Source organism: Xylocopa sonorina, chromosome 7 (genome assembly GCF_050948175.1).
Source record: "Xylocopa sonorina isolate GNS202 chromosome 7, iyXylSono1_principal, whole genome shotgun sequence".
Classification (NCBI taxonomy): domain Eukaryota; kingdom Metazoa; phylum Arthropoda; class Insecta; order Hymenoptera; family Apidae; genus Xylocopa; species Xylocopa sonorina.
In genome coordinates this window covers 10,433,032-10,458,602 of record NC_135199.1, presented here as the reverse complement: position 1 = coordinate 10,458,602, position 25,571 = coordinate 10,433,032, and the positions used below count along the sequence as shown (strand labels likewise).

The 25,571-nt window shown below is 36.8% G+C and overlaps 4 protein-coding genes across 6 annotated transcripts in view; 3 read left to right on the top strand and 1 right to left on the bottom strand.

Annotated features, from left to right (window-relative positions):
• The window catches only part of Rhogef3 (Rho guanine nucleotide exchange factor 3), a 117,832-nt gene extending 100,424 nt beyond the window's left edge, over positions 1-17,408 (bottom strand). The window contains exons 1-2 of the mRNA XM_076898667.1: positions 17,306-17,408; positions 5,429-5,535 (exon numbers count right to left, since the gene is read on the bottom strand). Coding sequence (XP_076754782.1) covers positions 5,429-5,474 — 46 coding nt within the window. The 5' untranslated portion in view covers positions 5,475-5,535; positions 17,306-17,408. The remainder of the gene's footprint in view (positions 1-5,428; positions 5,536-17,305) is intronic.
• Positions 11,074-13,758, top strand: LOC143425396 (venom acid phosphatase Acph-1). The gene is made up of 7 exons (XM_076898141.1): positions 11,074-11,339; positions 11,563-11,670; positions 12,328-12,593; positions 12,696-12,852; positions 12,936-13,059; positions 13,140-13,354; positions 13,443-13,758. The coding sequence occupies exons 1-7, from the start codon at positions 11,247-11,249 to the stop codon at positions 13,728-13,730; spliced, it is 1,251 nt and encodes a 416-aa protein (XP_076754256.1). The 5' UTR covers positions 11,074-11,246; the 3' UTR covers positions 13,731-13,758.
• A 958-nt stretch (positions 17,409-18,366) lies between the features above and the next one.
• On the top strand, positions 18,367-21,190 carry LOC143425669 (nuclear protein AMMECR1-like). 2 transcript variants are annotated; one of them, XM_076898665.1, is made up of 4 exons: positions 18,367-18,790; positions 19,291-19,401; positions 19,478-19,683; positions 19,775-21,190. In XM_076898665.1, the coding sequence occupies exons 1-4, from the start codon at positions 18,582-18,584 to the stop codon at positions 19,939-19,941; spliced, it is 693 nt and encodes a 230-aa protein (XP_076754780.1). In that variant the 5' UTR covers positions 18,367-18,581; the 3' UTR covers positions 19,942-21,190. The 2 variants fall into 2 exon arrangements, with proteins under 2 accessions (XP_076754780.1, XP_076754781.1); XM_076898666.1 differs by having other exon boundaries at positions 19,759-21,190.
• A 2,500-nt stretch (positions 21,191-23,690) lies between these two features.
• On the top strand, positions 23,691-25,382 carry LOC143425307 (AMMECR1-like protein). 2 transcript variants are annotated; one of them, XM_076898007.1, is made up of 4 exons: positions 23,691-23,984; positions 24,561-24,671; positions 24,741-24,946; positions 25,064-25,344. In XM_076898007.1, exons 1-4 carry the CDS (start codon positions 23,773-23,775, stop codon positions 25,108-25,110), a joined length of 576 nt encoding a protein of 191 aa, XP_076754122.1. In that variant the 5' UTR covers positions 23,691-23,772; the 3' UTR covers positions 25,111-25,344. The 2 variants fall into 2 exon arrangements, with proteins under 2 accessions (XP_076754122.1, XP_076754121.1); XM_076898006.1 differs by having other exon boundaries at positions 23,694-23,984; positions 25,087-25,382.
• The last annotated feature ends 189 nt before the right edge of the window (positions 25,383-25,571 follow it).

Genomic DNA, 25,571 nt, shown 5'->3' with positions numbered 1-25,571 from the left:
GACTTTTCTGATTACAGTTTGACTCGACTACTTGGCTCTGCTTCCATTTTTTTTTCTGCTGATACATTCAAGATTGTTAGGTTGTTACTAGTAATTGGCGACTAGCTCTATTAGCATTGTTGTTAGCGCGTTTGTCCGCTGAACATGTTATATTCCTCCGCAAGGTAGAACGAAAATTGCTCGTCCAATTCCTTTATGCGTTCTCCAATTCTTTTTATTGATCGCATTTCTGTTGATCTTTCTTCCATGCCCCCGTTACTGCGGAATCTGGAATCTCCTACCGACTTTATGAAGGGGGTACTTTCTTTTGTTTGCGATAAACCACCTATACGCTTTAGAGTGACTTAAGTCTCAGGGTTAATTTGACATTCAACATAGTTGTTATTCATCTACGTATCGAATAGTTTCTGCTTTGCCAACACTGTTTCGCGAGGATACTTTTTATTTACAATCTCTGCTCAACATTTTTATCGTGTCTCTTCTGCTAGAGAGTTCCCAAACGCCCCTAATTCTGCTCTGACTGCCAGGTTAACCTAGTAACAATGAGTTCGGTGAAAAGTGCGGGAGCACTTCCTTCAGAAAAACGAGGCTCAAAGGAAGACATTCTTATCCGAATGGAAAGAACGTTCCCACGATAGAATGCACGATTTTCTAGAAAGATTTCAAGCAAAAAGTGAAAAATGGAGACTTCTCTGCTACCACTTTCATATTATATGGTCTTCTGTTCGTTCTTCTTCCTTCTCGTTCGTCAGTAGCTTCTTCAAAGCCGAGAATGGCCAACAGTCGGCATTCTCGCTAACGAATGAGTCAGGAATCTAGATCGACCCTACGGTGGATGTTTGCCTTCGTTAGATGAAGTCGATGCATAACTCTGCTCGAATCGTATCAGTTCCAAAACGGTCTATGGAAACAGAAAACTGGAGCGTATTCTTAAATATGCTCATACATTTTCGAACCTTAATTCCTTGCGTATAATTCCTTATAAAATGTGCGCGTGCTTTCTACGATAAAGTTAGTACACGAGACAGAGGCAAGATGGATATTGATATCAGTAGACATGGTAGGCAAGCCTGAGTTTTGAGCACAGTTAAACGTGTTGGAAGATGTATTAAAGGGAAGTTCGCACCTTGGCACCCACCTGGCAGAACTTTAGCATGAAGGAGATATAGAAGAACCATGGAGATTACGATCTCGACAAAGTTTGAAGATCCATCTGAACATCCAGTGGCCAAATAGGTGTAATAGAATTAATCGAAAGCCATTAACGCGGATAACGCGTATTGATTACGACAGAAGACAAGTATTGTTAAAATTCATGGAAATTGAAGCATAACGTATGAATCAAATTTTATTTTAATCCATGACGGTATTACAAAATCGTAATGCTAGTCCAGAAAGAATGTTGAAAGATCAAGCGATTTAGAAGCAATAATTTTGCCCCGGAAGGCTGCGGTCTGATCATGAACGGATGACTCTACTTGATGTGCCAGTAGTGCTACTCAATCTGTGGCCTGGCAATAAAGGAAGTAACGCTTACGCCAGCGAGTTTCTCGAGATAATAGGTGATCTTGGAAATGAAAAAGGCGAAGAAAAGGATCTTACGATGCGTTTTTATGCGAAAAAAGTTAAGCTGCAATGATATATTATTCGGTAGTAACAAATATTCGATTTGCGTGCAATTAAAAGATACAACTTATGTAGAGAATTATCGTAGATGCATACATTTGCACGTGAAACACTGACATATTACACGAACGTCTAAAACTATCGTACAATTTAGGTGTTCGTTTGTCTGACATTTATTGGGAGAATCAAATTAATTTACGGCCATATTGTGATACTACAGACAAGGTTCCCCGAAAGCAAGTGGTTGAAATCTAATTTTTCATTACCGTCTGGGCGAAGAATCGATAAGAATTAATTAAATCTGCACCCAAAAGGATGACCTTAATGAGATAGGGTTCTCAGAATTAAACAATCTCCGCGAAGGATCTGCGATTACGGCCTCGATGCTCTTACAAGCCCAATCGTTTAACTTGACAACTAAAAATGAAATACTGCGATCTCCGCGCGAATAAATCTCTAGTTTTTATTGCGATGCAATTTCATTCGAAGTGGCTAAATTTAAAATCGCGTAACTCTTTGATAAGCATGTCGAAACGGTGCGTCGTTTCATACAATTAAAGGGACAAGTACATGTAATTGTCGGTCCATTAAAGATACGACGAATGCAGGCCATTTTTTATATGTATGTACACACTCTGTAACGTAGACGGATACATGGTATAAGTACACATGTTTGCGACGATTCATAGATGGTACTCAGACTCGCAAAATCCGTGAACTGTAGTAACACAAAGTGAAACGATAAAAGATTATTCTTTGAAGATTCTTTGACACCAAGAAATGGGGATAAGGACAGATACGAGGGGCATTCAGATAAATTCGGAAAACTGTAAATCTCGTGGAAATCTCTCTTCAAGCTATTGGAAACTGGGCAAAGATAGATGGATCACACAGTCTAAATCGCAAAGGATACACACGGTTGTACACCGATACGTATAAATGTACGTATGTAGAAGATAGGCGTGTATTCCGTATTTTGTTCAGCTCATGTTTTTCATGGTGCTCATTTGAATATTTCATCGGCAGCTTCGATATTTCATAAAAATTCATAAAGTCAATATAAAGTGGTTTTTATATCAAATTATTTATATTGGAAAATATCCAGTTCGATCCTCGGAAAATTGTGCGGTATAATATACCGAACGTGCCTCGGTTTAAATTTTCAATGTAAATTATCCTTTAAATTGCAAATTTCTAGGAACAATCTAACCACAAGACTATTTGTGCAAACTTCGCGAGCTTCTTGTTTTCCGTATTATATTTATGGAAATTTCTCAACCGATTCATACTTGATTTACAGAAATTAGATGGTATAGAAAGATATAAGAGGCAAGGGACTGTGGAATCTTTCCTAAAATCGTAAAATCCCTCCTATAGGTTGAAAAATGGCCTTTTGTTTCTGAGGAGCAACCAACTTCGAACTAATCTCGAATATCTCTTAGAACTATACAAGCCAGGAAGCGAGGTCAGTGAACGGAGGATATATTGAGTTTCCGTGTACAGTGGCGTCAATTTCTAAAGTGTCTATACATAATCCTTGGCTTTTCGGCTAGCAGGTATACCCAGTATTATATTATATATTTATCGATACATAGAATGAACCTTTTTCAGAGTTTCGAAGGTTTCAACTTTGTACGACGATGGCCATACCTTCTTTGAATAGAGAAACGTTATTTTACCTTTGACGTAATAAAATATGAAAGAGGTGAGACTGTATCGCCTTCTTGTTTGGAAAACAGAATTTCCCTTCGTTTGAATTATTGTTCTAGCGTAAGAAACGATAGATAAGTGTTCATACTCTCCAATAAATTTGCATCAGCGTCACAACCAGCAATAGCAGAATCGAAATAAAAAAATTATTCATGTTTTATTCATACGTCATTACATATTTCATAAACTCGGGGAACATTTCGGTGCACTCGACCGGAAAGATACTTTCAAAACAAACTCATTGCATTTATACTGCATAGTTTAAATTTTTTGAAGTAAAAAAATCGTTCATTGTCTTATCGTGACGTAAGTATGCCCTAGTTAAAATATCTCGCGATTTCAATTTGTTGCCGAATCTGTAAGACGACAGGCCATATTCATGGTGTCATGCATACAGCCGTATTTTAGCTGCAACTAGACTCTAAAGTGTCGGATGGTCGAATTTATGGAGATTAACTCGTGGAGAACTAGTGATCATGCTCGACGACGACGATGCCCCTTCCAGTCACTTGTCATGCAGAGTTCAGTCGTCTTAATCCGGCTCATTATTGAAATGAACCGCGTAACAATGCATTGGCTTCGAATGACTCTAATTCTATTAACTCCAAATGAAATTACTTTCCACGGATTCAACAAACGCTCGCGTATAATAGCACCGGGGAAAATTAAATAATTAGTACCGTTCGATCGATTTTGACCGCTTACGTGTTCCACATCCTATTCCGCGTACTACAAACAAGTGGAAATATCAAAGAGAAATGAACGAGGTGCGTCAACCGCGATCTATATTGGTAATTTCGACTTCAAGGATTTCAATTACGATGGTTAAGCGTAATTTTAATACGGCCCGCAGTCAATTTGCACGGAAACTTCTTCAAATTTTCTTCGGGCTTTCGTGTAACGACAGAAGTTTAATACCTTATTGACCTCTTTTGGTTACACCAAAACTACTAAATGCTCATTTTCGTAACGATTTTGCGAACCTTTATTAACAAACTACTAAGTTAAATGAGAATCCTTGGCATGAAGCGTTGTTCCAAATCTTGGAAATCCATTTACCATGTGTTCTATAGTTATTCAGATAACACGAAGCGTCTGGTCGTGAAAATTATTACAAGCTGTGCTACTTTTGAAAATAAGATCTTCTCAAACGTAATAGAAATGTGCGATCATTTTTCAACGATTCGAAGAAAGGTCATTCGCCGTCTTCTTCGATTCCTTTCGACAGTCTCCACCGTTGCTATTATCGAACATTCCCTTGCTCACGTTCGTGGACATTGAATTTACTGTCCGTCGTTCACGAAACCGTGGTTTCATCAATTTTTGAACGATCGCCTTTCACGTCAACTTGTAGGCTACGAAAAACCGAGTAAAAATGGCGCCGCGAACGTATGCATTCTAAGCTAGACTTCAATATTAATACACATATCAATAGCCATACAAATATTTTAATACATAGCACTGTACGTGACACTGTGCAAGATATTTTACGATATATCACGTTCGATGAAATTTTAACAAGACTGCTTTTATACAATATTATTTTACATCGTCATCCATCGGGGCTAGTTTGAATATGGGTGGGGTATGAACCAGTTTTAGACACGAATAGTTCAATATAACTAATATAACCGATTGATCCGGTTACCATCTTGGCGTGGATTGAATGTTAGTATACATGCTCCTATTTTTTCTAAACTAAACCCAATTTAATCTGGAATCGAGACTGAATGCACCCGGTGTTAATGGAATTCAACCTGCTGGATGTGACACGCTCGACTGGGTCTTCGGACTCAATTGGGAAATATCTACGAGCTTCGACTTAACGGAGCGTGAAAAAAAATTCGATATACGAAGAAAATAAAAATAAACGCAGCTGTCTAGCAAAACGCATACGTGTAAGCAATCAATGATTTCCACGTACACATTCTACACCTCTTTAGCCAAATAGCAATCCAGATATAAGTATGTTTAAAGGTTAAAATACCTTTAAACGAAACGAAATTTACTAATAATTTATCCTAACGTTATCCGCGCATAGAATAAATGTCACCGTGCGTAAGAAGTAAATACTACAAATTAAATAACTTACCTTCATCCTTGTCCGTTCCAGCGCAAAGTAACAACGTGGACACCATACAACGCGTTTAAAGTAGAACGTTGTGTTCCTCGTTTCACAGTATCAGCGTCACCTCGAATCTAAAACAGAACAATTAACTAGACTGTAATCGTCACGTGCGGATTGGAGGACTACATTCGGAGGTCTACGATTCGCGAATCGTATGACCCGACCACGGCCACCTCGAAATCGGAAGACCCAGCCCCGGATCACCGTGACCTCAGGGTGCGAGGGTGTGAGGTCCGTTCACCTTCCAGTGGCCCGGGGATGGTTCCTCGAGCCCAGACTCTTGGAGTTCTAGGTTGCATACCACCGAGAGGAGGTCTGTAGCGGATCTCACGAAGCCCGGGTCATGTGTGCCAGGGTCCTTCGATCCCAGGACGCTCCGTGGGTGTCCTTCGACCTTGAGATGGTCCTGGGCGATTTGCATGGTTGCATGTTCATGGAACTCAAGGTCTTACGACCGCAAGAGTGATCTAGTGTCGGCTTAAAATTGATTTATAGCTACAAACTACCGTAGCGATACACCTATCTTGCCAATGATGATTCCTGGCGCTACCTAATTTGCATTTTTATGACTGTATTTTTATTTTATGAGTCAACCCGGATATGGGTTTCAAGTGTTGCATTGCATTCATTGCGATACCGTAATGCACGTCGCTGAATGCCGTTCGAAGTTTCAAATATAATATTATGTTAACGAAAATTTATTGTGAACGCGTATAAACCATACGGATCTATACGAGGATAAAGAATAGCGGGGAACCCGTGTATAAGCATTATCGATATTCGAAGGACGGTTCGTGTTACCTCTGTGCACATTATATGGGTTACTAGTCCAAGGTCTAACTTCGTTCGTGTCCTGGAACATAAGTTCGTTTGTACGTTGGATAATTTACCCGAACTTCCGGCGACCTATATCATCCGCTTGTACCTATCTCATTCTGAGTGAAAACTTTTCATTGAAGATTTTGCATCAATTTGACATTCGAATGTGACGTGACACAAAGCTTAATCAATCGACTAACATCGTACAACAAGATTTATCGAACGTAAAAAATGTCAGAAAGTGGACGGAAAAATCGAATGGAAGGAAAATTGAGCAATTGCATCAAGATGGATTCATAGAGTGAGAACGATCGAATCGGTCGGCTCGAATCTATTGATTTTGCGCAAGATCTATCGTGGTTTCTGCAGAGGAAGTTGTTTCCGAACGTGGCTTCGCACCCTACGACGTCTGTCGATACGTTATTCAATTCCATCGGTATTGGATTTCCCTTCTCAGCGGTCTGCAGTCAGGTTACAACTGCGACTGCAGCTGCAGTACCTAACAACGATGCGGTTCTATCAAGGTGTCCTCCCGTTCTTTCTTTCCGCGGTTCTCTGCACGACCGAGTGACAGGCCAAATAACGCGCAAAAATGTTTGAAAAATCGGTTGACAACTTCATCCTAGATCGTAAAGAACTCTGTTAGCTAAGCGTGCTACATCAATCGTCGATGGCTTGTGTAATGGCGTGGCAAGCCAGCAGTAGCTGCTGTAATAGATTGTTCAAGATATCAAAGCTTAACATTTTCGTTTTTTAATTAGGTTGAATGGCAATTAATGTAAATGTACTCAACTGTTTTGTTTGTTTCTGTCAAATAACTTTTACTTAAACCAGCGATAAGATTGCGTTTGGAGTCAGAATTAATATTCATGTGTACACGTGGAAGGAGAAAATAGAACGAATATTATAATGATACTTCACTTATCATCGACTTGGCGTGTTATATAAAATTTGCAATATCAAAAATTCCTGAATTGCGGAAATGGTCAATTGATGCGTATCATCCTTAAAACTACAACCAGCGTGTCATCCTTTTAAATTGTTGTGTCGATTACGTACCGTGTATAATCGAAGGATAATGATATTATCTATGAAATATTTAATCAATAATTTAGATTTCAGATGTTATCTTATGGAATATTTTGAATTGTTCTGATTAGAAAGAATCATCCTCTGTTCTCTCACGGAAAAGTCAAAGGTAATTTAATATTCAACGAGTTCATCAAACGTGAATGATTTAACTTTTTTACTTATTCTTTTTTTGGTAAATTAATTATTGCGACTGTTATCGTGTGTCCCATTTTCCGTCCTGGTTCTTAATTTAGCAGATAGCGAACGATGCAACGAACGACGTTATGCTTCTATGACGTTTCTATATCTTTTATGCTTCAAAGGATAAACATTCCGAATCCGACATGCCAGTTTTTTTCCTCGATTCCGTTCACTTTTATACTCGTCCATAAAAATACAAGGACGTTACAATAAATGTGCACATGCTGAAACCTATTCAATAGCCAACTAAGTATCCAAATAATTCATAGGACACGATTACGCGTTACCAGATGATTGTAAATCCTCGCAAAGCAAATCGATGGAATAACGATCATTTTATTTTGGATAGCGATAATTGTAAGATAAAGATGACCAAAATCGCCTGACAAAATTTAGACAACGCGTGCACATTTACGTATATAGGAACGAATACAGTAAGAGTTGCGAGGAAAATCCGATTCAAGGCTAGCATAGCCTTGAACGAGCAATCGAATGGCCGATGCACCGGTCCATAAAGGCGTCGATGGATAAAAGGCAAGTCGCCGAAATGAATCTCGCAGGGAAGAGAGGCAAAGGAAGATCGCGAAGAAATCGCGAAAGAGCGTGAGAAAACGTGGGAGTCAGATAAAATCGAACATCTGTCGACTTGCACGGAATGCATGCTAACAATCTAACGGCGATGTTTTTGCATAACGTAACACGGCTCTCGATGCTGGCAGATCAATAATCATGCACAATTAAGAATCGATAGCTGGCTGAGATATACATTTTATGGACAGACGCAATTGCTCATCAAGTCCGTGCAATTATTCACCGATGTAGTAACGTTGGCAATTAAACGTGATTAAGATGAATTACAAATTGACTGTGTCCTCTATCGTATCGAATCGCGAAACAAAATATCGGCAAATGTGTGTTTGCTATTTAAATTGCAATTACAATCTTGAAATTCTACTTCGTCGACGGTTACACGTTACTGTATCGCGCTCGGATTAATTCATCGTCTAACGTCTAAGTAACTTTCTGTTTTTCTTATTTTTTGCAAATTAAGAACTGTATCATTATTCATGATACGGCCTGTTTAATTGCATCGCGTAAAAAGATGTTGAGAAACAAATACTATGAAAAATTTATCTATTTACATCCTCGTTTTTATGAAGACTTCATAAATTTAGCAATAACCTCGCAATGCCAGCCTTGAGATACATAAAATCAAGCGGACGCCATACACAGACGGTTACGAAAAGGAATAAGCAGGTGGGTTCAGTTTTAATACATCCACGTCGTTATCTTCTTTATAGAAAATTTTTATGAAACCTTTTCAGTCGGAATCCTCTGTTGTGTGAAAAGAAGCGGATAATATTTACTCTCTTAGCAAAGAGTATCTTTTTAAACGTTCGTTAAGAATACGCTATACAGTTGTTGGACGTTTTTTTAACCCCTTAATATGCATGCTCGTGGTAAGAGGTGTATCAGTCTGCTTAGCGCACGACACACCCACAATCCGTTTCACTAGGAGGCAGTTGCGTTAGTTTATCATCGCCTACGAACACATAACGTGTTTCATTGCGCATTAATACCACAGATATAAATCATACATTATATAGGAAACGACTCGTTGCTGTCACCCGTTTCATAGATTTCAGATAAAAAGAAAAAAACGGGCCAAGTGTTTGACGTTAAGTAGCTACGTTACTTTTAGGTAGAAAATCCCTCGAGATTGCTTGGCATCGAACAAAATGTTTTTCCAATATTTAATATTAGAAGTTGAAATCACATTAAAAAAGAATCTACTTAGGGGTTTTTGAACGATGGTTCAATATTTAAGAAGAAGACTATATTAAGCGCTGCAAGTAAACTAAATGGTCACTTTAATATAAAAACGATTTTAGAGATTATAATGCATTCGTATCGTACTTGAATCCAGATCGTAGGATTCCGATTAAAGAGAGATGAATCGAAATGTAAAATCTATCGTCTATGAATAGTTCATGTGTTGCTCGTGATCTCGTTACATTTTTTACACGGATTCGTACAAAATGTAGTGTAAAATAGTTTCCACGCTTACATCACGTATTGATTTATGTATGTACCAAAAGAAATTGCTACACTTCTTGTGCTGTAGAAGATATGTAACCGTGAATGTTGCAAAAATGTATAACAAGAAAAGATAGTTGGCGAATCTAGATTGATATTAACAGAATCCGTGCGTGTCGAAATTGGTAAGACAATTTATTATTTATCTGTAGAGAATACGCATAGCTAATTTAAAGTTACTAATTGCTTAACGCTTAAGTAAAAGGTACAATGTATTTTTTTCATAACCACATCTTAAATGTCGAAGTGTGCAAAATTGAAATTAGAGAATTTCATCGGCGTTCAAACTTGTATGCTATAAAATAATATGCAAAGCTAAAATTATTTTTAGTTGAAGTTATTTCAAGAATTTATTCACTGATTGAGCGTATACCTGTTATACAGCGAAGAAAATACTGATAAGGCTAAAAGTCAATGCACTAGAATGTGGTACATTCCAGTACCATGTTGTAATAGTTAGTAAGTTATTGATAACAATCAGCTTTGCTTATCTTTGTTAAACAATGCAGCAATTTGTTTGAACTGTTTGACGCCAAGAACACCAAGAAGTCATTTGTCACCTTTCCAGCGCAAGAATTTAACAAGGAACAACATAGTTTCCCGATACGGTCCCGATGCATACTTGTGGAACCTGTATGAGTACTTGTTAAATACTGAACATCTTGTGAAACGATTAAGGTTTTCCTCGTAAATCCCAGTGCGTTATACAGAAAATAATTTCAACGGAAATGTTAAAAAAAGAATAAAAGAGAATTCTTGGTAAGGTAAGAATTTTGATACAATATTCGCAGAATGAATAAATTGAATTAAGCAAGAAACTGGGTATAATTTTTATGTACATACATAACCAAGTGCCACTAAAGAATCTTGATTTTTTAGGCATTATTTTTTCGTGGATGTCATATCATTATTGCTATGTAATGACAGAATATTTAAATTTCGACTATTGTAATAGAAATAATGAATACAAAATAAGCAAAATTGTTGAATGGAATGCCTTGACTGATTTAAAGATTTCAAGCGATGAAGAAACACCGAACATGTCTTAAAATAACTTTAAGTGTCGAATTATGGGTGGGGGAACATTAAAATGAATCTCTGGCTACTTTCTCCGCATCTACTTAACTTGAAATTATTAATCGAGTAGCGGCAAGAACCGTGGATGAAATAAGTTTCGACTGTCCAGAACCACGTGACTCGCTATCGAGACAATCCGGAATGTAATCATCAGTTAACGACGAAACGAGACTCTCTCAAGGATATGATATTGAACCTTCTCTACCTACATCGCGGACAATCCCCGCCAGTTTTCTCATTCTTTAAGTACGCGGCCTTCGTAGAACACTACGAACACATCTCGGCAGCAGGAAAAGGATCAACGTAACTAGTAAAAACGGGAAATCGATGATACAAATCGAGAGAACTGCAAACCTGTTCGCCTGTGTTCCTTAGCCACCCCCACTCAACGAGTTGTTTTAGTTTAAGTACGCGCAGAAATATGTAGCTGTTCGTAGACCGTGCAGAGAAATTGTGCATACCAGATGTGCTTAGTGAATTCTCCATCTATATTAAATTAGTGTTGAACAAAATAGATATGTTATTCAATCGTTTAGTGACGTTTAATATATTTCTTTTATCTGCGGTTGTCACGGTTAACTGTGATCTGGATGTACAATTATTGCACGTGGTAAATTATTATTCCATTATCGAACATGTTTTTACTGAAAAGCATAAAGCATATGGTGAAATAATCTCGGTTTTCGAAACGGATACAGCCTCCTTTCCTAAATAACTGGTAGTGAAAGTATGAGATTGTTTGTCTGCGAAAGCGCGAAATAATCAATGATCGCCAATGAACCTATCCGCAGTGAAAACGATGCTAAAATTAATATTAACGTGAATTCTTAAAGGTGTTCCGACATGGTGAGAAGGTGCCACAACGCGAGTTCCAAAATTATCCTAACGATCCTTATCGGGACTACTCGTACGGTCCACTCGGCGATGGAGATTTGACAAATGTAAGTTGAGAAAATATACTTAAATATATTGCGACTGTGAACATCAGTTAGTATCAATCGTGATCGCACGTGTTTGAAACGCAATCACATTTACCAAATCTTTCAAACGAACGTTCGGATACAAATCTAAATCCCACATATACTGTGTCGAGACTAAGGTGAGGTTACATCAAATATTTCGCAGGTTCCAAGGAATCCTTGGAAGCAAAACCAGTTATATTTTTTGCCACTGGTTAAAATTTAAACACACTCGCATCATTCTTCGTGCATAATTTCGTGTTCGTAGCCTCTTATAGTTAAATTAAATTAATTCTCTGTCCTTAGTTGTTTAATAATTATTCTCACGAATTATCACGAATTTTAATCGCGACTTCATCCGTCTATTTTCGAATACTCGGTCAAACAACCTGTGTATCATTTATCTCAGTCTGCATACTTCTGAATTGAAAGAAAACCAGCAAAAAAACGCATATTTTGTGGCTCATGACGTGTTAATATTTACATTCCACTCCAAACTCGATGCCTCAATATTGTGTCGGCTGTAGAGAATTTGTTTGCTACCAAGGATATTTTAAATTTATTATTCAGAATCACTCCTTAAATTTTCCACCACTAATCATGGAACAGTGTGTGTAATTATTTCCTGTAATTACTTAGCAAGGTAAGCTGCGTGAATATAAGATCGGGACGATGCTTCGTGGACGTTACAAGGAATATTTCGGGCCAGATTATTGGCCTGAGAAGATCTATGCCCGATCAACATCCGTCGCAAGGACTCAATTGTCCCTGCAGTTGGTTATGGCTGGATTATTCCCGCCTTCGGAGAGGCAGACCTGGAATCCGCAACTACCCTGGATTCCGACGTTCACGTTCTTCGAACCCTACGCGATAGACAATCTCTTGTTTCCTGATCACTGCCCCAGGTAATTCTTTTCACATCTAACTCTGTCACAGGAGCAACACAGTTTATTCTTATCTAAAACAAAGGTTGCGTGATAACTGCCTTCTGTCTTTTACGATTCAAGATACCAATCAGAGTACAGTAAGTTCCTTAGTCAAAACAAAGCGAGGGATTTGATAAGCAAATACAAGAGTGACATGGTTTACTTAACCGAGCGCACTGGAAAGCCCATCAACACTACGTCCGCTGTCACACATCTTTATAATTTATTAAAAGAACAAGTGAGAAGTGAACTCCTTACTGTACAAATATACTAACGGGCAAGTGAGTTTCGACATTTTGATTGAAATACATTGATTTTCAGGCAGCTCATAACTTGACGCTTCCACAATGGACCAAGACTGTCTTTCCTACTACGATGAAGGAGATAGTCGCTCTAGACTTTAAGCTTCGATCGTACACAAGGACATTGAAACGTTTAAACGGAGGTAAAAGTGTACTACTTTTTTTACTGAAACCGTTGCAAGCATTACGATGTAACAAATCGATCGTGGGCTCTTCCCCGTAGGCTTGATGATACGTAAAATCGTGGACGACATCAAGATGTACAAAGCAGGTAAATTGGAACCGTACGACAGAAAAGCGTTCCTTTTCGCCGCGCACGAAATGAATGTTGCTGCTGTTGCGAGGGCTTTGGAACTGGACGAACCAATTATTCCTGCTTACGGGTCCACTCTCATTTTTGAAACATTGCGTGACAAGAAAAAAAATTATTACGTTCGGGTAAACGTTCAATCTATAAAGCATGGAATGCTCGATTTGAAGATCGTTAAATGGGACTGTTCTGACTACCTTTCGACTTTGTTCCCAGGTATTACTCTGGACTGGAGTTAGTGAACAACTTACAATCCAAACGATTCGTAACTGCGTGGAACTATGTCCTTTAGAGGATTTCTTTGCCATCGTGAAGGATATTCTACCGAGCGACGAAGAATATTATTGTCGCCCTATCAGAAATTTAGAAAAAGTGACTAACATTGAACAAGAATATTCCTCGGTATCGAGCTCAACCGTAGCGAATATTTGGGATTGGTTCTTGACACTTCTTTTTATTAAGCTTTCCTTTATATGTATCGATATACTCGGTATTTGTTGCTGACCTTACGATAATATAATTAGTCGATAAAGTACTTAAATTGATAGTAGAACAACCGATGAACATTTGTAGAGAGGAAGGAATAGACGTCCATATGCAATATATTAAATACTAGGAAACTAGAGTATTGAGACTAGGATGATAATTTAGATATCGGATCAAATTAGGATAAGCACCAAGGATAGCTGTTGTAAACTCTACTCATTGTTATTACTGTTATAATCTTGACTCTTACTACGAACATGTATTTCTCCGTTTCCTATTCATCGAGGCTTATTAAGCGTTATAATTTACACATAAGTAGGATTTAGAATTATAAATACCATAATGCAGAAACGTCGATGTCGCGTGCCATTTCAGAATATCGAAATAGTACACTTTCAGAAAAATACAACAAAAGCCTAAAATAGTATGCGGATTTAGAATACAATTCAACCGGCCGTGGCCATGCCAATATTCCCGTAAGTGAATAAAGTGCCGTGTTTGGCAGACACGAAATGAGAGCAGATTCGATTTGCAACTTGACGGCTTCGTTCTCCTATTTCTGTCCAGGTTAAAAGTTCGAGAACCTCTATAGAATAGTCTAGCGAAATATTCGCCAGTTCACCGTAGCGTTTTTGAAGGAAATTTTGTTACCACTAAAAGAGACCAGTAAACGGTATATCAATTATATCGGTTATAAAATCTTCATAAATATAATTTTTCAAACTAATGCATTCCAATCGTGTTGTTAAGATAGTACAGAAGGCAATAGTGGTAGTCAAATCTCAATTACTGACATGCAGAGCACACTAGGTGATTCAGTCCAAACAGTAACACGCTTCAAGTAACTGTGTGTTAATTTACACTGTATAACCACCACGTAGGATGCACTTGTGATGCAAGGATCACCGGTAAATTGAATCGCTCAAGTATGCATAACAAACGACTTTTTAACGAGTTGCGTTCCTCTGGCTAATCTTCAGCATCAAGATTACAATTAGTCCAGAGGTTGCATAAAGAATCGAGATTTACTCAGGTTTCATTCTACGTAGACCAAATTTTCCGTTGAAATATTTAATTACATTAGAACTCGTGGATCTGTATTATCTATGTTATAATATTATAACATCTAGATGATTTTGTGCTCTTAATAACAACTTCGTATAATATAACGGAGAAACTCGTTAAATTATCTACACGGGTTTGTTCACGGAAACAGCTCGTAATGAGAGACGAGTCCGAATACCGAGTGCATACGTAACTGCAATATAGTTTCGAAGTGCAACACTCCTCGTGAAAGCATTGCAACGATTAAGAAATATGTAACGTTCAGTAGCATGAATGAATTAGAAGTGGATCCAGATGTTACGAAATACTCAGCAATTTTTCGAAAGATATAACTGAAGTACGTTTTGTTCTCTTGTGTATCAATGTAAACGATGTACAGTATTGTTGCTAAGTAAGTTTTTCTTAAGCGCTAGAAATTGCATGTATAATAATAATTCTTCGTCATTCCTTGTCATAATTGGAAACACGTGAACGCGGTGAATGCATAGTAAATACACAATGTCTAAAATGGTCGGAAAATTACAAATCATTTCTGCACAATTAACAAAATTGAGACTTTTCGAAATATTGTCCGCGCAATAACGTTCTACAGAATGAAATTTGCAAACCGCAAGCTATGATAATTAATTGGGAAGAATTAAACGAAGATGGCACAAGTTTCAACCGTGCATATAATTTCGCATCAAAGCGGATTCATCCTGATTACGAAGGAATTGAGAACATGTGGGAATTCGTTGAACGACAACGCAAGTAGTGACTTCTCAATGCGAGGATTTCCCAATAGGCGAATATGATTATTTAAAAGACAAAGATAAGCAATTGACGCATAAGTAGCTTGAAAAAATTCCCCAACCGCATTGCATGAATTCTGGCCTTGCATACCTAATGTATGTAATGTCTCTTTAGCTGGAATATTGTTACAATCTTGTGTTAAGGTACCGAATCATCATTTTTGTATAGATCTCGCTAATCTTAGAAATGAAATAAATTATAGATAAATATAATATATAGTATATAAATTATATTTATATATTTAAAAGAACTGAATACTAACGAAGCTAAGAAATACTGATTAGATGTAAATATTTTCAATATTGTTGTCTAACCGAAGTACGTATCGCGTACCCTTGAAACGAATTTATTGCGAAACGTGTTCGCGTTAAAGAGGTATTTGGTGAAATGAAAGAAAAATAGGTGAATACAAGTAACCTCCTTGCAATCATTGAAAAGAATGATATGGGAAGAGCATTGTTCGAGCTTTACGATCTACACTCTGTACTCACACGCGTACGTTTTGCAACTTCTCACAATGTTTACTTCAACGGTACGCGGGAATACGATTTTCCTACGTGCAAGAATTAATTGAGCGATGATTACATCACGCGTAACCTTCGATTCTTTCCAATTGTCCGTTTGTCTTCGTTGTCGTGACGTGATATACGTACTTAAAGAAAATAATGTTACACCTTATCGCAAGCAACGCAGTCTATGTTTTGATGCAAAATGCGGCTCGCGTACCTCTAGTTAGTCGAAACAGCTGGCTGAGCAAACTTTTGTGTGCTACCCTAAATAGTGAAACCGCGTCTACGGGATGCACACAAGTGCATTATCAACGCTAACAGCAACTACGTTAAATTAGTAAATGCATTTTGTGTGTCTGATAGAGAAGCAGGTTGTCGTTGTTAATCTATCGCTGAACCCTAAATCATGCTCGTGAAAGTTGCGAAAATCTACACCACCAAATTCCCGTCAACGTTCCTATTCCATCTTCGTAGCGAGCATGAATCAACGCATCGTTAACACATCGAATCGATTACAGGTGTCTAATCATTGTAATTAACTAGACGTTGCTTAAGGTGCGTTTCGAGCGTGCACCAAAGCCACAGAAGCGTGGATAATTTGCGAAGCGTAAATTGGAACAACGTTGTGCGATGACGATGTCAGCGATGCGTGCCTATTTCACTGGTAAACATCAAGGTACACAGGGAACGTTCACAGGATACGGATGATTATTGGGAACGCACGCAGTATTCTTCCTTCGATTTAAGGAACAGCCGCGAAACCGTAAGTGTAAACTCGAATCGAAATCGTCCGATTTCATTGGGGTTGCCGAAAGCCTGGCCCAATGTATCCTCGCAAATTAAATTCGAACAACTTTTCGAACAGAAAATTTTCGAAAGTTACCCAATATCGTTGCCGCTTTCGAATTTTCCACTCATTGAATATCCGTGCGGCTCCTCGTATCTATTTAAAATAATCAGATCCGAGCACCGCATAAAGATTGCGTAAATGTGAGTCACACTCGGGCGTTCTAAGCGTTATGACACATTTTACATAACGTGTTAACGTGTACATTGTAGAACAGCAAATACAAAAATGGCATTTTACATATGTGTGCGTATCTGTCAAGACAAGACAAGACAAGATTGGAAACTGCGAGCGAGATTCTATTAATCTAACGCGTCATCTTGTATGCAAGTAAGTGGTATCTACACGCGTGGAATAAATAGAAAAAGCAAAGTATTTACCTAGTTTCTTCCCGTTCTCAGCACCGAAGGATTCCTCTTGTCCTTAGCAGTATTATTAGAACGCATTTAGCTTTCTTGCCGAAGAATCCGCGTAAGGAACACTAAACTCTTATATCTTCACTTAATATCCAACGTTTGAACACCTTCCTTTGCGTGTATCAGTTGACCACTGACTGTTAATTTAACAATGTATTGTCATTTCCTTCAATAATTCACCATTGTCTTTCATTAATCTTAAATAAATCCACACGAACGTCGATGCTTGCAGACTTGATTACACTTAACGCGAACAACGATCGAGGATAGTTTTCGCACTTCGTAGCTCGTCCTTTTGTTTACGCGTTGAGGACACGTTTCAGAAGAGAATAACTGAAGTGTTTATAGTTGCTGCACTAGATGCTCGGCAGAAATTGTACAACCGTTATACGATAAACTGCAGGTATACGATGTCAACTGTCAGAAAAAAATGTAGCCACTTGACAATATACCGGAGCTACAAGCAAGTACACGTTGCCAGGTTGAATCTGCTGTCACGCCTCAGGCTTCTCCGGTGCATCGTGAGCAGGTGCCAGGTAAGAGGTTAGAAAAGTCGGTGCCCTCGGCATAGTTTCTTCTTCAAGCAATTATGTTCAAAGACGTTCTTTCGATTCACTCGAACGCTCCTTATTTCGTCGAAACTCCTCGCACGCTTTCTAATAACAAATTTTCGTATTACATTAGAATTATATCGTCATTGATGCGTGCACGATATTATTAGAACAGACGAAGCAAACCTCGTTTAACATCAACGATGGATACAATAAATAAATGCGTACACGGTATCGAACTAAGATTACCACGATTATTGCGATTGTTATCAGTCTATTGCAGAGAAGAGAAGTTCGATGTTGCAGAGAAGCTACATTCAAGTTTTCGAACATGAAAATCAAGATAATCTCTGAACTGAATTTGCTTCTGGTCAATGGAGTTTCTTGAAGTGTTTACCGATTTGCAACGATAGGCTTCGGTGTTTCCATCCTCGTTGAATTTTCACGAACGCGTCGCAAAGAAATGTGAACCGCGGACACTGCCGCCAATATTCAAGTTTTACCGTTTGATGTCGCGTTTTCGACAAATGGCGGATAATGAAACAGCTGTTTTCGCGAGTATAAGGACATCTAACGGAACGCGCGCGCGATCGAGCCCGCGACGGCAGGGAAGAATGGGAGACGTGTGGGTCGAGGACCGATCGTATCTGCAATAGTCGCGTCCGTTCAAGGAGTCGACTAAAGAAAACATGGCTGCAGGTTGTTGTGGAACGAAAAAGCAGAAGCTGAACAATTCGTCGAGTGTTTCATGCAACGGTTCAGTGTTACAAAATGGCATACAGTTGAGGAACAGCGTGATAGTGAAGCCCGAGATGGGTTTCTTTTGCTTCGACGTTCTTTATTGCCAATTACATCAACTTGACCCTCCAAAACCGCCCAACTTTAGCAACGAAGCATTGTGAGTGATAATATTTACTGACATTATTTTAAATTTCTCACATTCTCTGTTCTTTCTCTCGTACTGCTGTCTCTTTCTTTTTCGCATCTAACCATCTTTGTTTTACATGCTTCCACTATATCAACTGCTCTCTCTCTCTTTTCTATTCGAATGTTATTCTCGCGTACCTTTACCCTCCTTAAAACAGTTTCTTTGTTACGATGCTGATGCATCGCAACAACGAGATGCATGCACTCGGTTCGTACCTTTCTACGATATACTATAATAATAAACAGTTACTTATTGCACCTATTAATAACTTTTCATAAGAATTTATATTATTCTCTATATACATTTGCTATTGTACAAGAAACAAAAATTGATCTTGTTAAGAAAATGATTACTCCTTTAAGTTAAAAATTAATCCATGTTACAATTATCATACTATGACTAAAGTTAGTTTCATTTACAAATGCAAGAAGCAGTATACATTACTAATTGTTCAATTGTGTATTTTGTAGCCCATTATTTGTAACATGGACTATTGGAAAAGATATGAGATTAAGAGGTTGTATTGGTACATTTAATGCAATGCAGTTACATGCTGGACTTAGAGAATATGCGACAACCAGGTAAAATTATTTTATATTCTCATTTTAGGTAATGTTATCGCTTTATATCTTTAAAGACATTAGAAACTTTTCGAAGTGCATTCAAAGATTCACGCTTTAATCCCATCACGCGGGAAGAACTCCCACGCTTGCACGTAAGTGTTTCAATTCTGAGACATTTTGAAGATGGCGTTGATTATTTGGATTGGGAAGTAGGCGTTCATGGGATACGCATAGAATTCCATAATGAGAAGGGTAATAAACGGACTGCTACCTACCTACCTGATGTTGCAACAGAACAAGGTCTGTGTATTTTACTTTTATTATAACTCTATGCTTTACTTCTGATTGTAATTGGATAATTGTGTTGAAAAGTAGAATTTACCATGTTTAGGTTGGGACCAGATACAAACAATAGATTCATTGCTACATAAAGGTGGCTATAAAGGGTTGGTCACACCAGACATTAGACGTAGCGTGAAGTTAACACGATATCAGAGTGAGAAAGTTACTGTAAGCTATCAAGACTATATGACACATTGGCATAGCAGAAGATGCTAGCAGCTGGCTTGGGGTCCAAGCCAAGGACCCCAATTATCACAAAATTCTGTTGCAGTTCACTATAATGCTAATACATCTCACACGTCTCATCTACTATGCAATAGTAGTCAATACAATTCTTACATGGCCAGTCAGGAACATGGACTAGTAATGGCACAACGTAATCATCCTGCATTTATACATCCACTTCCAATGCCTCCTATTTCTCCTGTTATGGTACCTGTATGGGATCACTCGTCATTTTGGTGGGATCAAACAAGTTCACCTTATTCACATCCGCATCCGCATCCGCACTCGCATCCACATCCACATCCACATCCACATTCACATCCACACTCACATACACATGCACATCCTCATTCTCACTCTCATCCTCATCCTCATCCACATCCACATCCACATTCGCATCTTCATCCACCATCCCGTGTTCACCGTTTTTCATCTCAAGAACCGGCCGATCGTGGAGTTCGCAAACGTAAATGACACTGGAGACGGCTATTATTTGCAATGTTTCATTGTTTAAAATGGTGCCTACTATACTTTGTATGTTTCTGCATACACAGTTTTCCCCTTATGATACCGCATAGTCCTCCTTAAGAACAATAGTATTTTGTGTATGATGGCACTGTCTTATTTCTTCTCTTTTTTCGTCGTATATAATTAACATTATTATTTATTTAACGATTGGTATGAATATTCGTAAAAAAATATAGACATGTAAAAGAAGTGCATTAACTTTAAAAACTTTAGTATTTATAATTATTGATGAAACTACATGTCAAATATTCGGATTTTAAAACTTATACTATAGTATAATTACTTATTCTCACGTGCTTTAATGCGTTCATGAATTGAAGTACATGATTCAGTCTACAAATAGAATATATGCAATGTACAATTAGCTCTGCCATCATACTGAGTGTCCATTTATATTTATGTCTGCAGTATACGAGTGACATGAACAATTTTATAGCACAGTGATGCTGCCTGCAATTCACTGCCTGCTTCACAAGATTTAATGTACAAATTCATGTGAAAATGCGTTTCTATTGTTCATATCTTATATAGAAAAGATAGAATATCATTTTTAGATAAGTACATAAGTAAAGAATAGAACACAAATTTCCTATTAACAATGGTTTCTTTCATCTTGTTCTGTTAATTCGTATATAGCATACAGTTCTTATTTCCAACATAACTTTTGTATTATATATTCTTATCGAAAGTTATGAGGAGAAAAAGAGAGCGAGAGAGAGAGAGAGAGAGAGAGAGAGAGAGAGAGAGAGAGAAATAAAGAATTTGCATAGATTACATTAATATGAATTAAACAATTGAAGAAAATAATATGTTACATTCTTTTAAACTAATCATATACAAAGAGAGTTACTTAAAGGCTTTCTTATTGTTGTTTCTGCTGAAGATTCATTCGTGAATGATATATAAATATATATATATTAATTTTAAACTTATTATCTCAAACTTCTTTGCATCAATGGTATAAATAAAAAATTTTTATTCTATTATGTGCATGTAATTATTCATGTACTAATATTTATAAAGTTGAAAATCTTCAATAACATCGTACGTTAATTTTTATACTTGTAGTTTACTTTCATTTTATATCATTGCTACATTGAAGCTTGACAAGTGTATATAGTTATATTATAGTCCAGCGTTTTATTACAGCAAAGGATACACCACTAAAGATATTACTGCATGCATATTTAATTTTTGATATTTTAATATTTTTTTGTAAATTATTACTGATCGTTTATTTTTGTGTATAGTACAAAATTATAATTAATTCATAAAATTTAGATAATACTCTTAAATAAAAATAACAGTGTGATAAAAATTATAGAATGGGACCTCTACTGTAAATAAGCAATGGACTGCATTATGACTATTAAAATGCATTAATAATAGTTGTAATATAGTTATAAGTGAAAATGTGACGATCTCATTGTGATTTTAATATTCTGTGACTGATAAAACATGAATAGAATTGCTATTGCTTTCTTTAACATACTTATCTTATTACTTTGTTTTTGTTGAATTAATATATAATTAATAACACTTTAATGAATCAATGAAACATGCATTTTTGAAACAGAGTGAAGTATGTTCTTCCAGATATTTTTTTGTTATTTTTATTCACTAAATGTGACCTTTGCTTGTCTATTTTCATACACTGCCAATTTATTTCTCGCTATTTTTATCATAGTTGAAATAGTTTATGTGGGATGAAAAATTGTTGTTTTTGTTAATTTATGATTCAACAATTATACTGATTAAAATATTTAGTTGTTTAATTTACTTCTACTATTTATTATATATTCAAAATTGTATGATAACTAATTAACTGCCATAACTTAAATAGTATCTAGTTATTTGAAAAATAATCGAACGCCGCCAATTTGTGACAACAGAGTAATACCTTAATTCCTTCATTGAAAATAAAGTATGCATTCATGGTGTAAATAAATTTGATATTAATGTTTGGAAGAATGATTAATTATAAAATTTAAAGGGAAAAGAAGATACATATTTAAGGAATAAAGACATTGTTATAAAACAGATTTACATCTTTTGATATTTATGTTGAAATCAATATCTGTACATCGATATAAACTAGTACGAGGAGAATGTACAAGACTATATGAAGAATATAACTTTGTTGTATTCATATATACACGTCCAACGAAAGATTGTTTTATAAATAATCCATAAAAGACAATGTTTACCTACATAGATTAATTAAAAATGAAAAGTTCATGAATGAATGAATATAAAAGATAACAATCCTAACGATTTATTATAGGATGAGAATAAATAAATAAAAATTTTATATTACCAAATTAATTACACTATCATTATACGTGTTACTATTACTATTAATTCCCTTATCTTATCTTAAATATACATATATATATATATTTACTAGATTAAATTATGTTTTAACAAATCTATAATAGCAAATTATGCAAAAGCTGGAATTATATATCGTGATTCGAGTTCTACGCGGCGCCCCAGGCTTCCAGGATTGCAGAGGTAAGAGAGAGAAAGATACTATAAGGAAGAGTGAGACAAATGATAGGAACTTTATTTTAGAACCCGTGGCGCCATCTCTCCGAAAAGTGCTCAAACTGTTCGCACAGCGTTATCGACAGCGAAGTGAACTACTGAAGACTACTGGCGCCATCTCTTGGAGAAATCCTGAAACTAGGTCGGTAATTAGTTTCAGTATCCTCCGTAGAGATGGCGCTAGTAGTGCTCGAGTAGTTTACTTCGCTGTCGATAATGCTGAGCGACCAGTTTGAGCAGTTTTCACTGAGATGGCGCCAGGGGTCCTCGAGTAGGGTCGGTATCATCTGTCTCACTCTTTCTTACAGCATTTTTCGCTCTCTTACCTCTGAGGTAGCTCCAGAACCAGGTGGTGTTACCGCGTGGCATCACAACCATCGAGGAGCACGGTCGTAGATGGCTATGGAAGTGATGTCACGCGGCGCAAGTAACATCACAGTGCTCTAACTGTGACAGAGTTGTGTTGTTGGGACTTTTCGCTAATATTGTTTGCGATTAAATATACGTATCGAACGAATAAATTGTAGTAGGAGGCTCGTAGAATGTTCAGTTGAGACAGAGTTAGATTCTGCAAGAAAGAGAAATTATTGGTAAATTAGCGGGCAGTGAAACAGCTGTTTTTTTCGAATAATGAGACATCTAGCGGAACGCGTACACAATTTTATATGTAATAGCAACGAATGAACAAAATGCATAACACGGAAACTGTTCGTATCTATTGTAGTTAGTAGAGTCAACTAGAAAAACATGGCAGCTAGTTGTTGTGGGACGAAAAAGCAAAAGCTGAATGACTCTAGTAGTGTTCCGCGTAACTGTACCGTAAGTTTACAAAATGGTATTCGTATGCGGAACGCTATAATAGTTGAGCCTGAGATGGGCTTTTATTGTTTCGATGTCCTTTACTGCCAACTGCACCAACTTGACCCCCCAAAACCACCCAACTTCAGTAACGAAGCTTTGTGAGTATTGCCTCTTGCGCTTCTTTTCGTTTCATTTACTTTTCTTCCTCGGTTTCCTTCTTCCACGGTTTAATTCATTCTCTACGTCAAATCTTTCGTACATGATTCTTTTATTACGACAGTCGTAATATTCTTTGTCTTACACGGTTCACTTTATGTACAGTTCGTGTTTAGGACTAAATACAAAGGTTATAATTTCTACTTTATTTATTTTTTAAACTTTTTTAATGTAGTATTAAATTTAAAGTGAGCTACATTTTATAAGCCTTCAAACATTTAGATAAATCACATGTAATTTTTTACATCTGTACATAATAATTGTCTAGGTAAATAAATGCATATCCATAGGTATTTCAATCACAATTTTTAGTAGTTAATTTTTTAACAAAATGCATATAGTATTAATACATATATATATGTTTATTTATTTATTTATTTATTTCCATCTTTTTGTCTCTACTTTATTTTGCACGTTATGCAAACTAATATCTATTTAAGTTACCAAAATGAATGATTGTAATATCGTTACTGTATTATATAGATACTAATGTAATATGTTTACATTTAATTCTGAAGCCCTTTATTCGTAACATGGACTACTGGCAAAGATATGAGATTGAGGGGTTGCATTGGTACATTTAATGCAATGCATTTACATGCTGGATTAAGAGAATATGCCACCACTAGGTACTACCATACTTACAATTAAAGGAAATAGGAATAAAAGAAGAATTTTAAATATATTAATTCCCGCAGTGCTTTCAAGGATTCGAGATTCAATCCAATAACGTTAGAAGAACTTCCAAGATTACATGTAAGCGTTTCCATACTGCGACATTTTGAAGATGGAGCAGATTATTTAGATTGGATAGTAGGGATTCATGGAATTCGTATAGAATTTCACAATGAGAAGGGTAATAAACGAACTGCAACATATTTGCCGGATGTAGCAATTGAGCAAGGTTTGTGTGTTTTATATCTGCAAGCTTGAATTTGCAATCATAAGAGTTCACTCTCTCCTTGATTATGCTATAACATAAAACATTTGTAATAAAGGGTTAGTTGCAATTATTCTGCAGAGTTAAAACTTTATTTGTTTAAGGATGGAACCAAATACAAACAATAGACTCTTTACTGCATAAAGGAGGTTACAAAGGATTAGTTACCCCTGATATTAGACGCAGTGTAAAGTTGACTCGATACCAGAGTGAAAAAGTGACTGTAAGCTATCAAGATTATATAACACGCTGGCATAATAGTCGAACATGCTAGCAACTGCCATGGGGTTCTATCAAAGGACCCCCTATTTGCCATGTATCTAGTGATACTTGTTATTTGAATACAGATACATTTAATTGTTGTTATTCATACAATAATATAATGGCCAGTCAACATGCATTCATCGTAGTAGAACCTAATTATTTTTCATGCACCACACACCACAGTCATGTCCAGTATGTATTAATTTTTTCATTGTATCATCTATGCCTCCATTATTATTGGCACAGAATGTAGAATTTTACTTTTCACCATCATGCGATTATTGTTATGATTACAAAAAAATGTCTTCCTATGCAAATTCTTGGA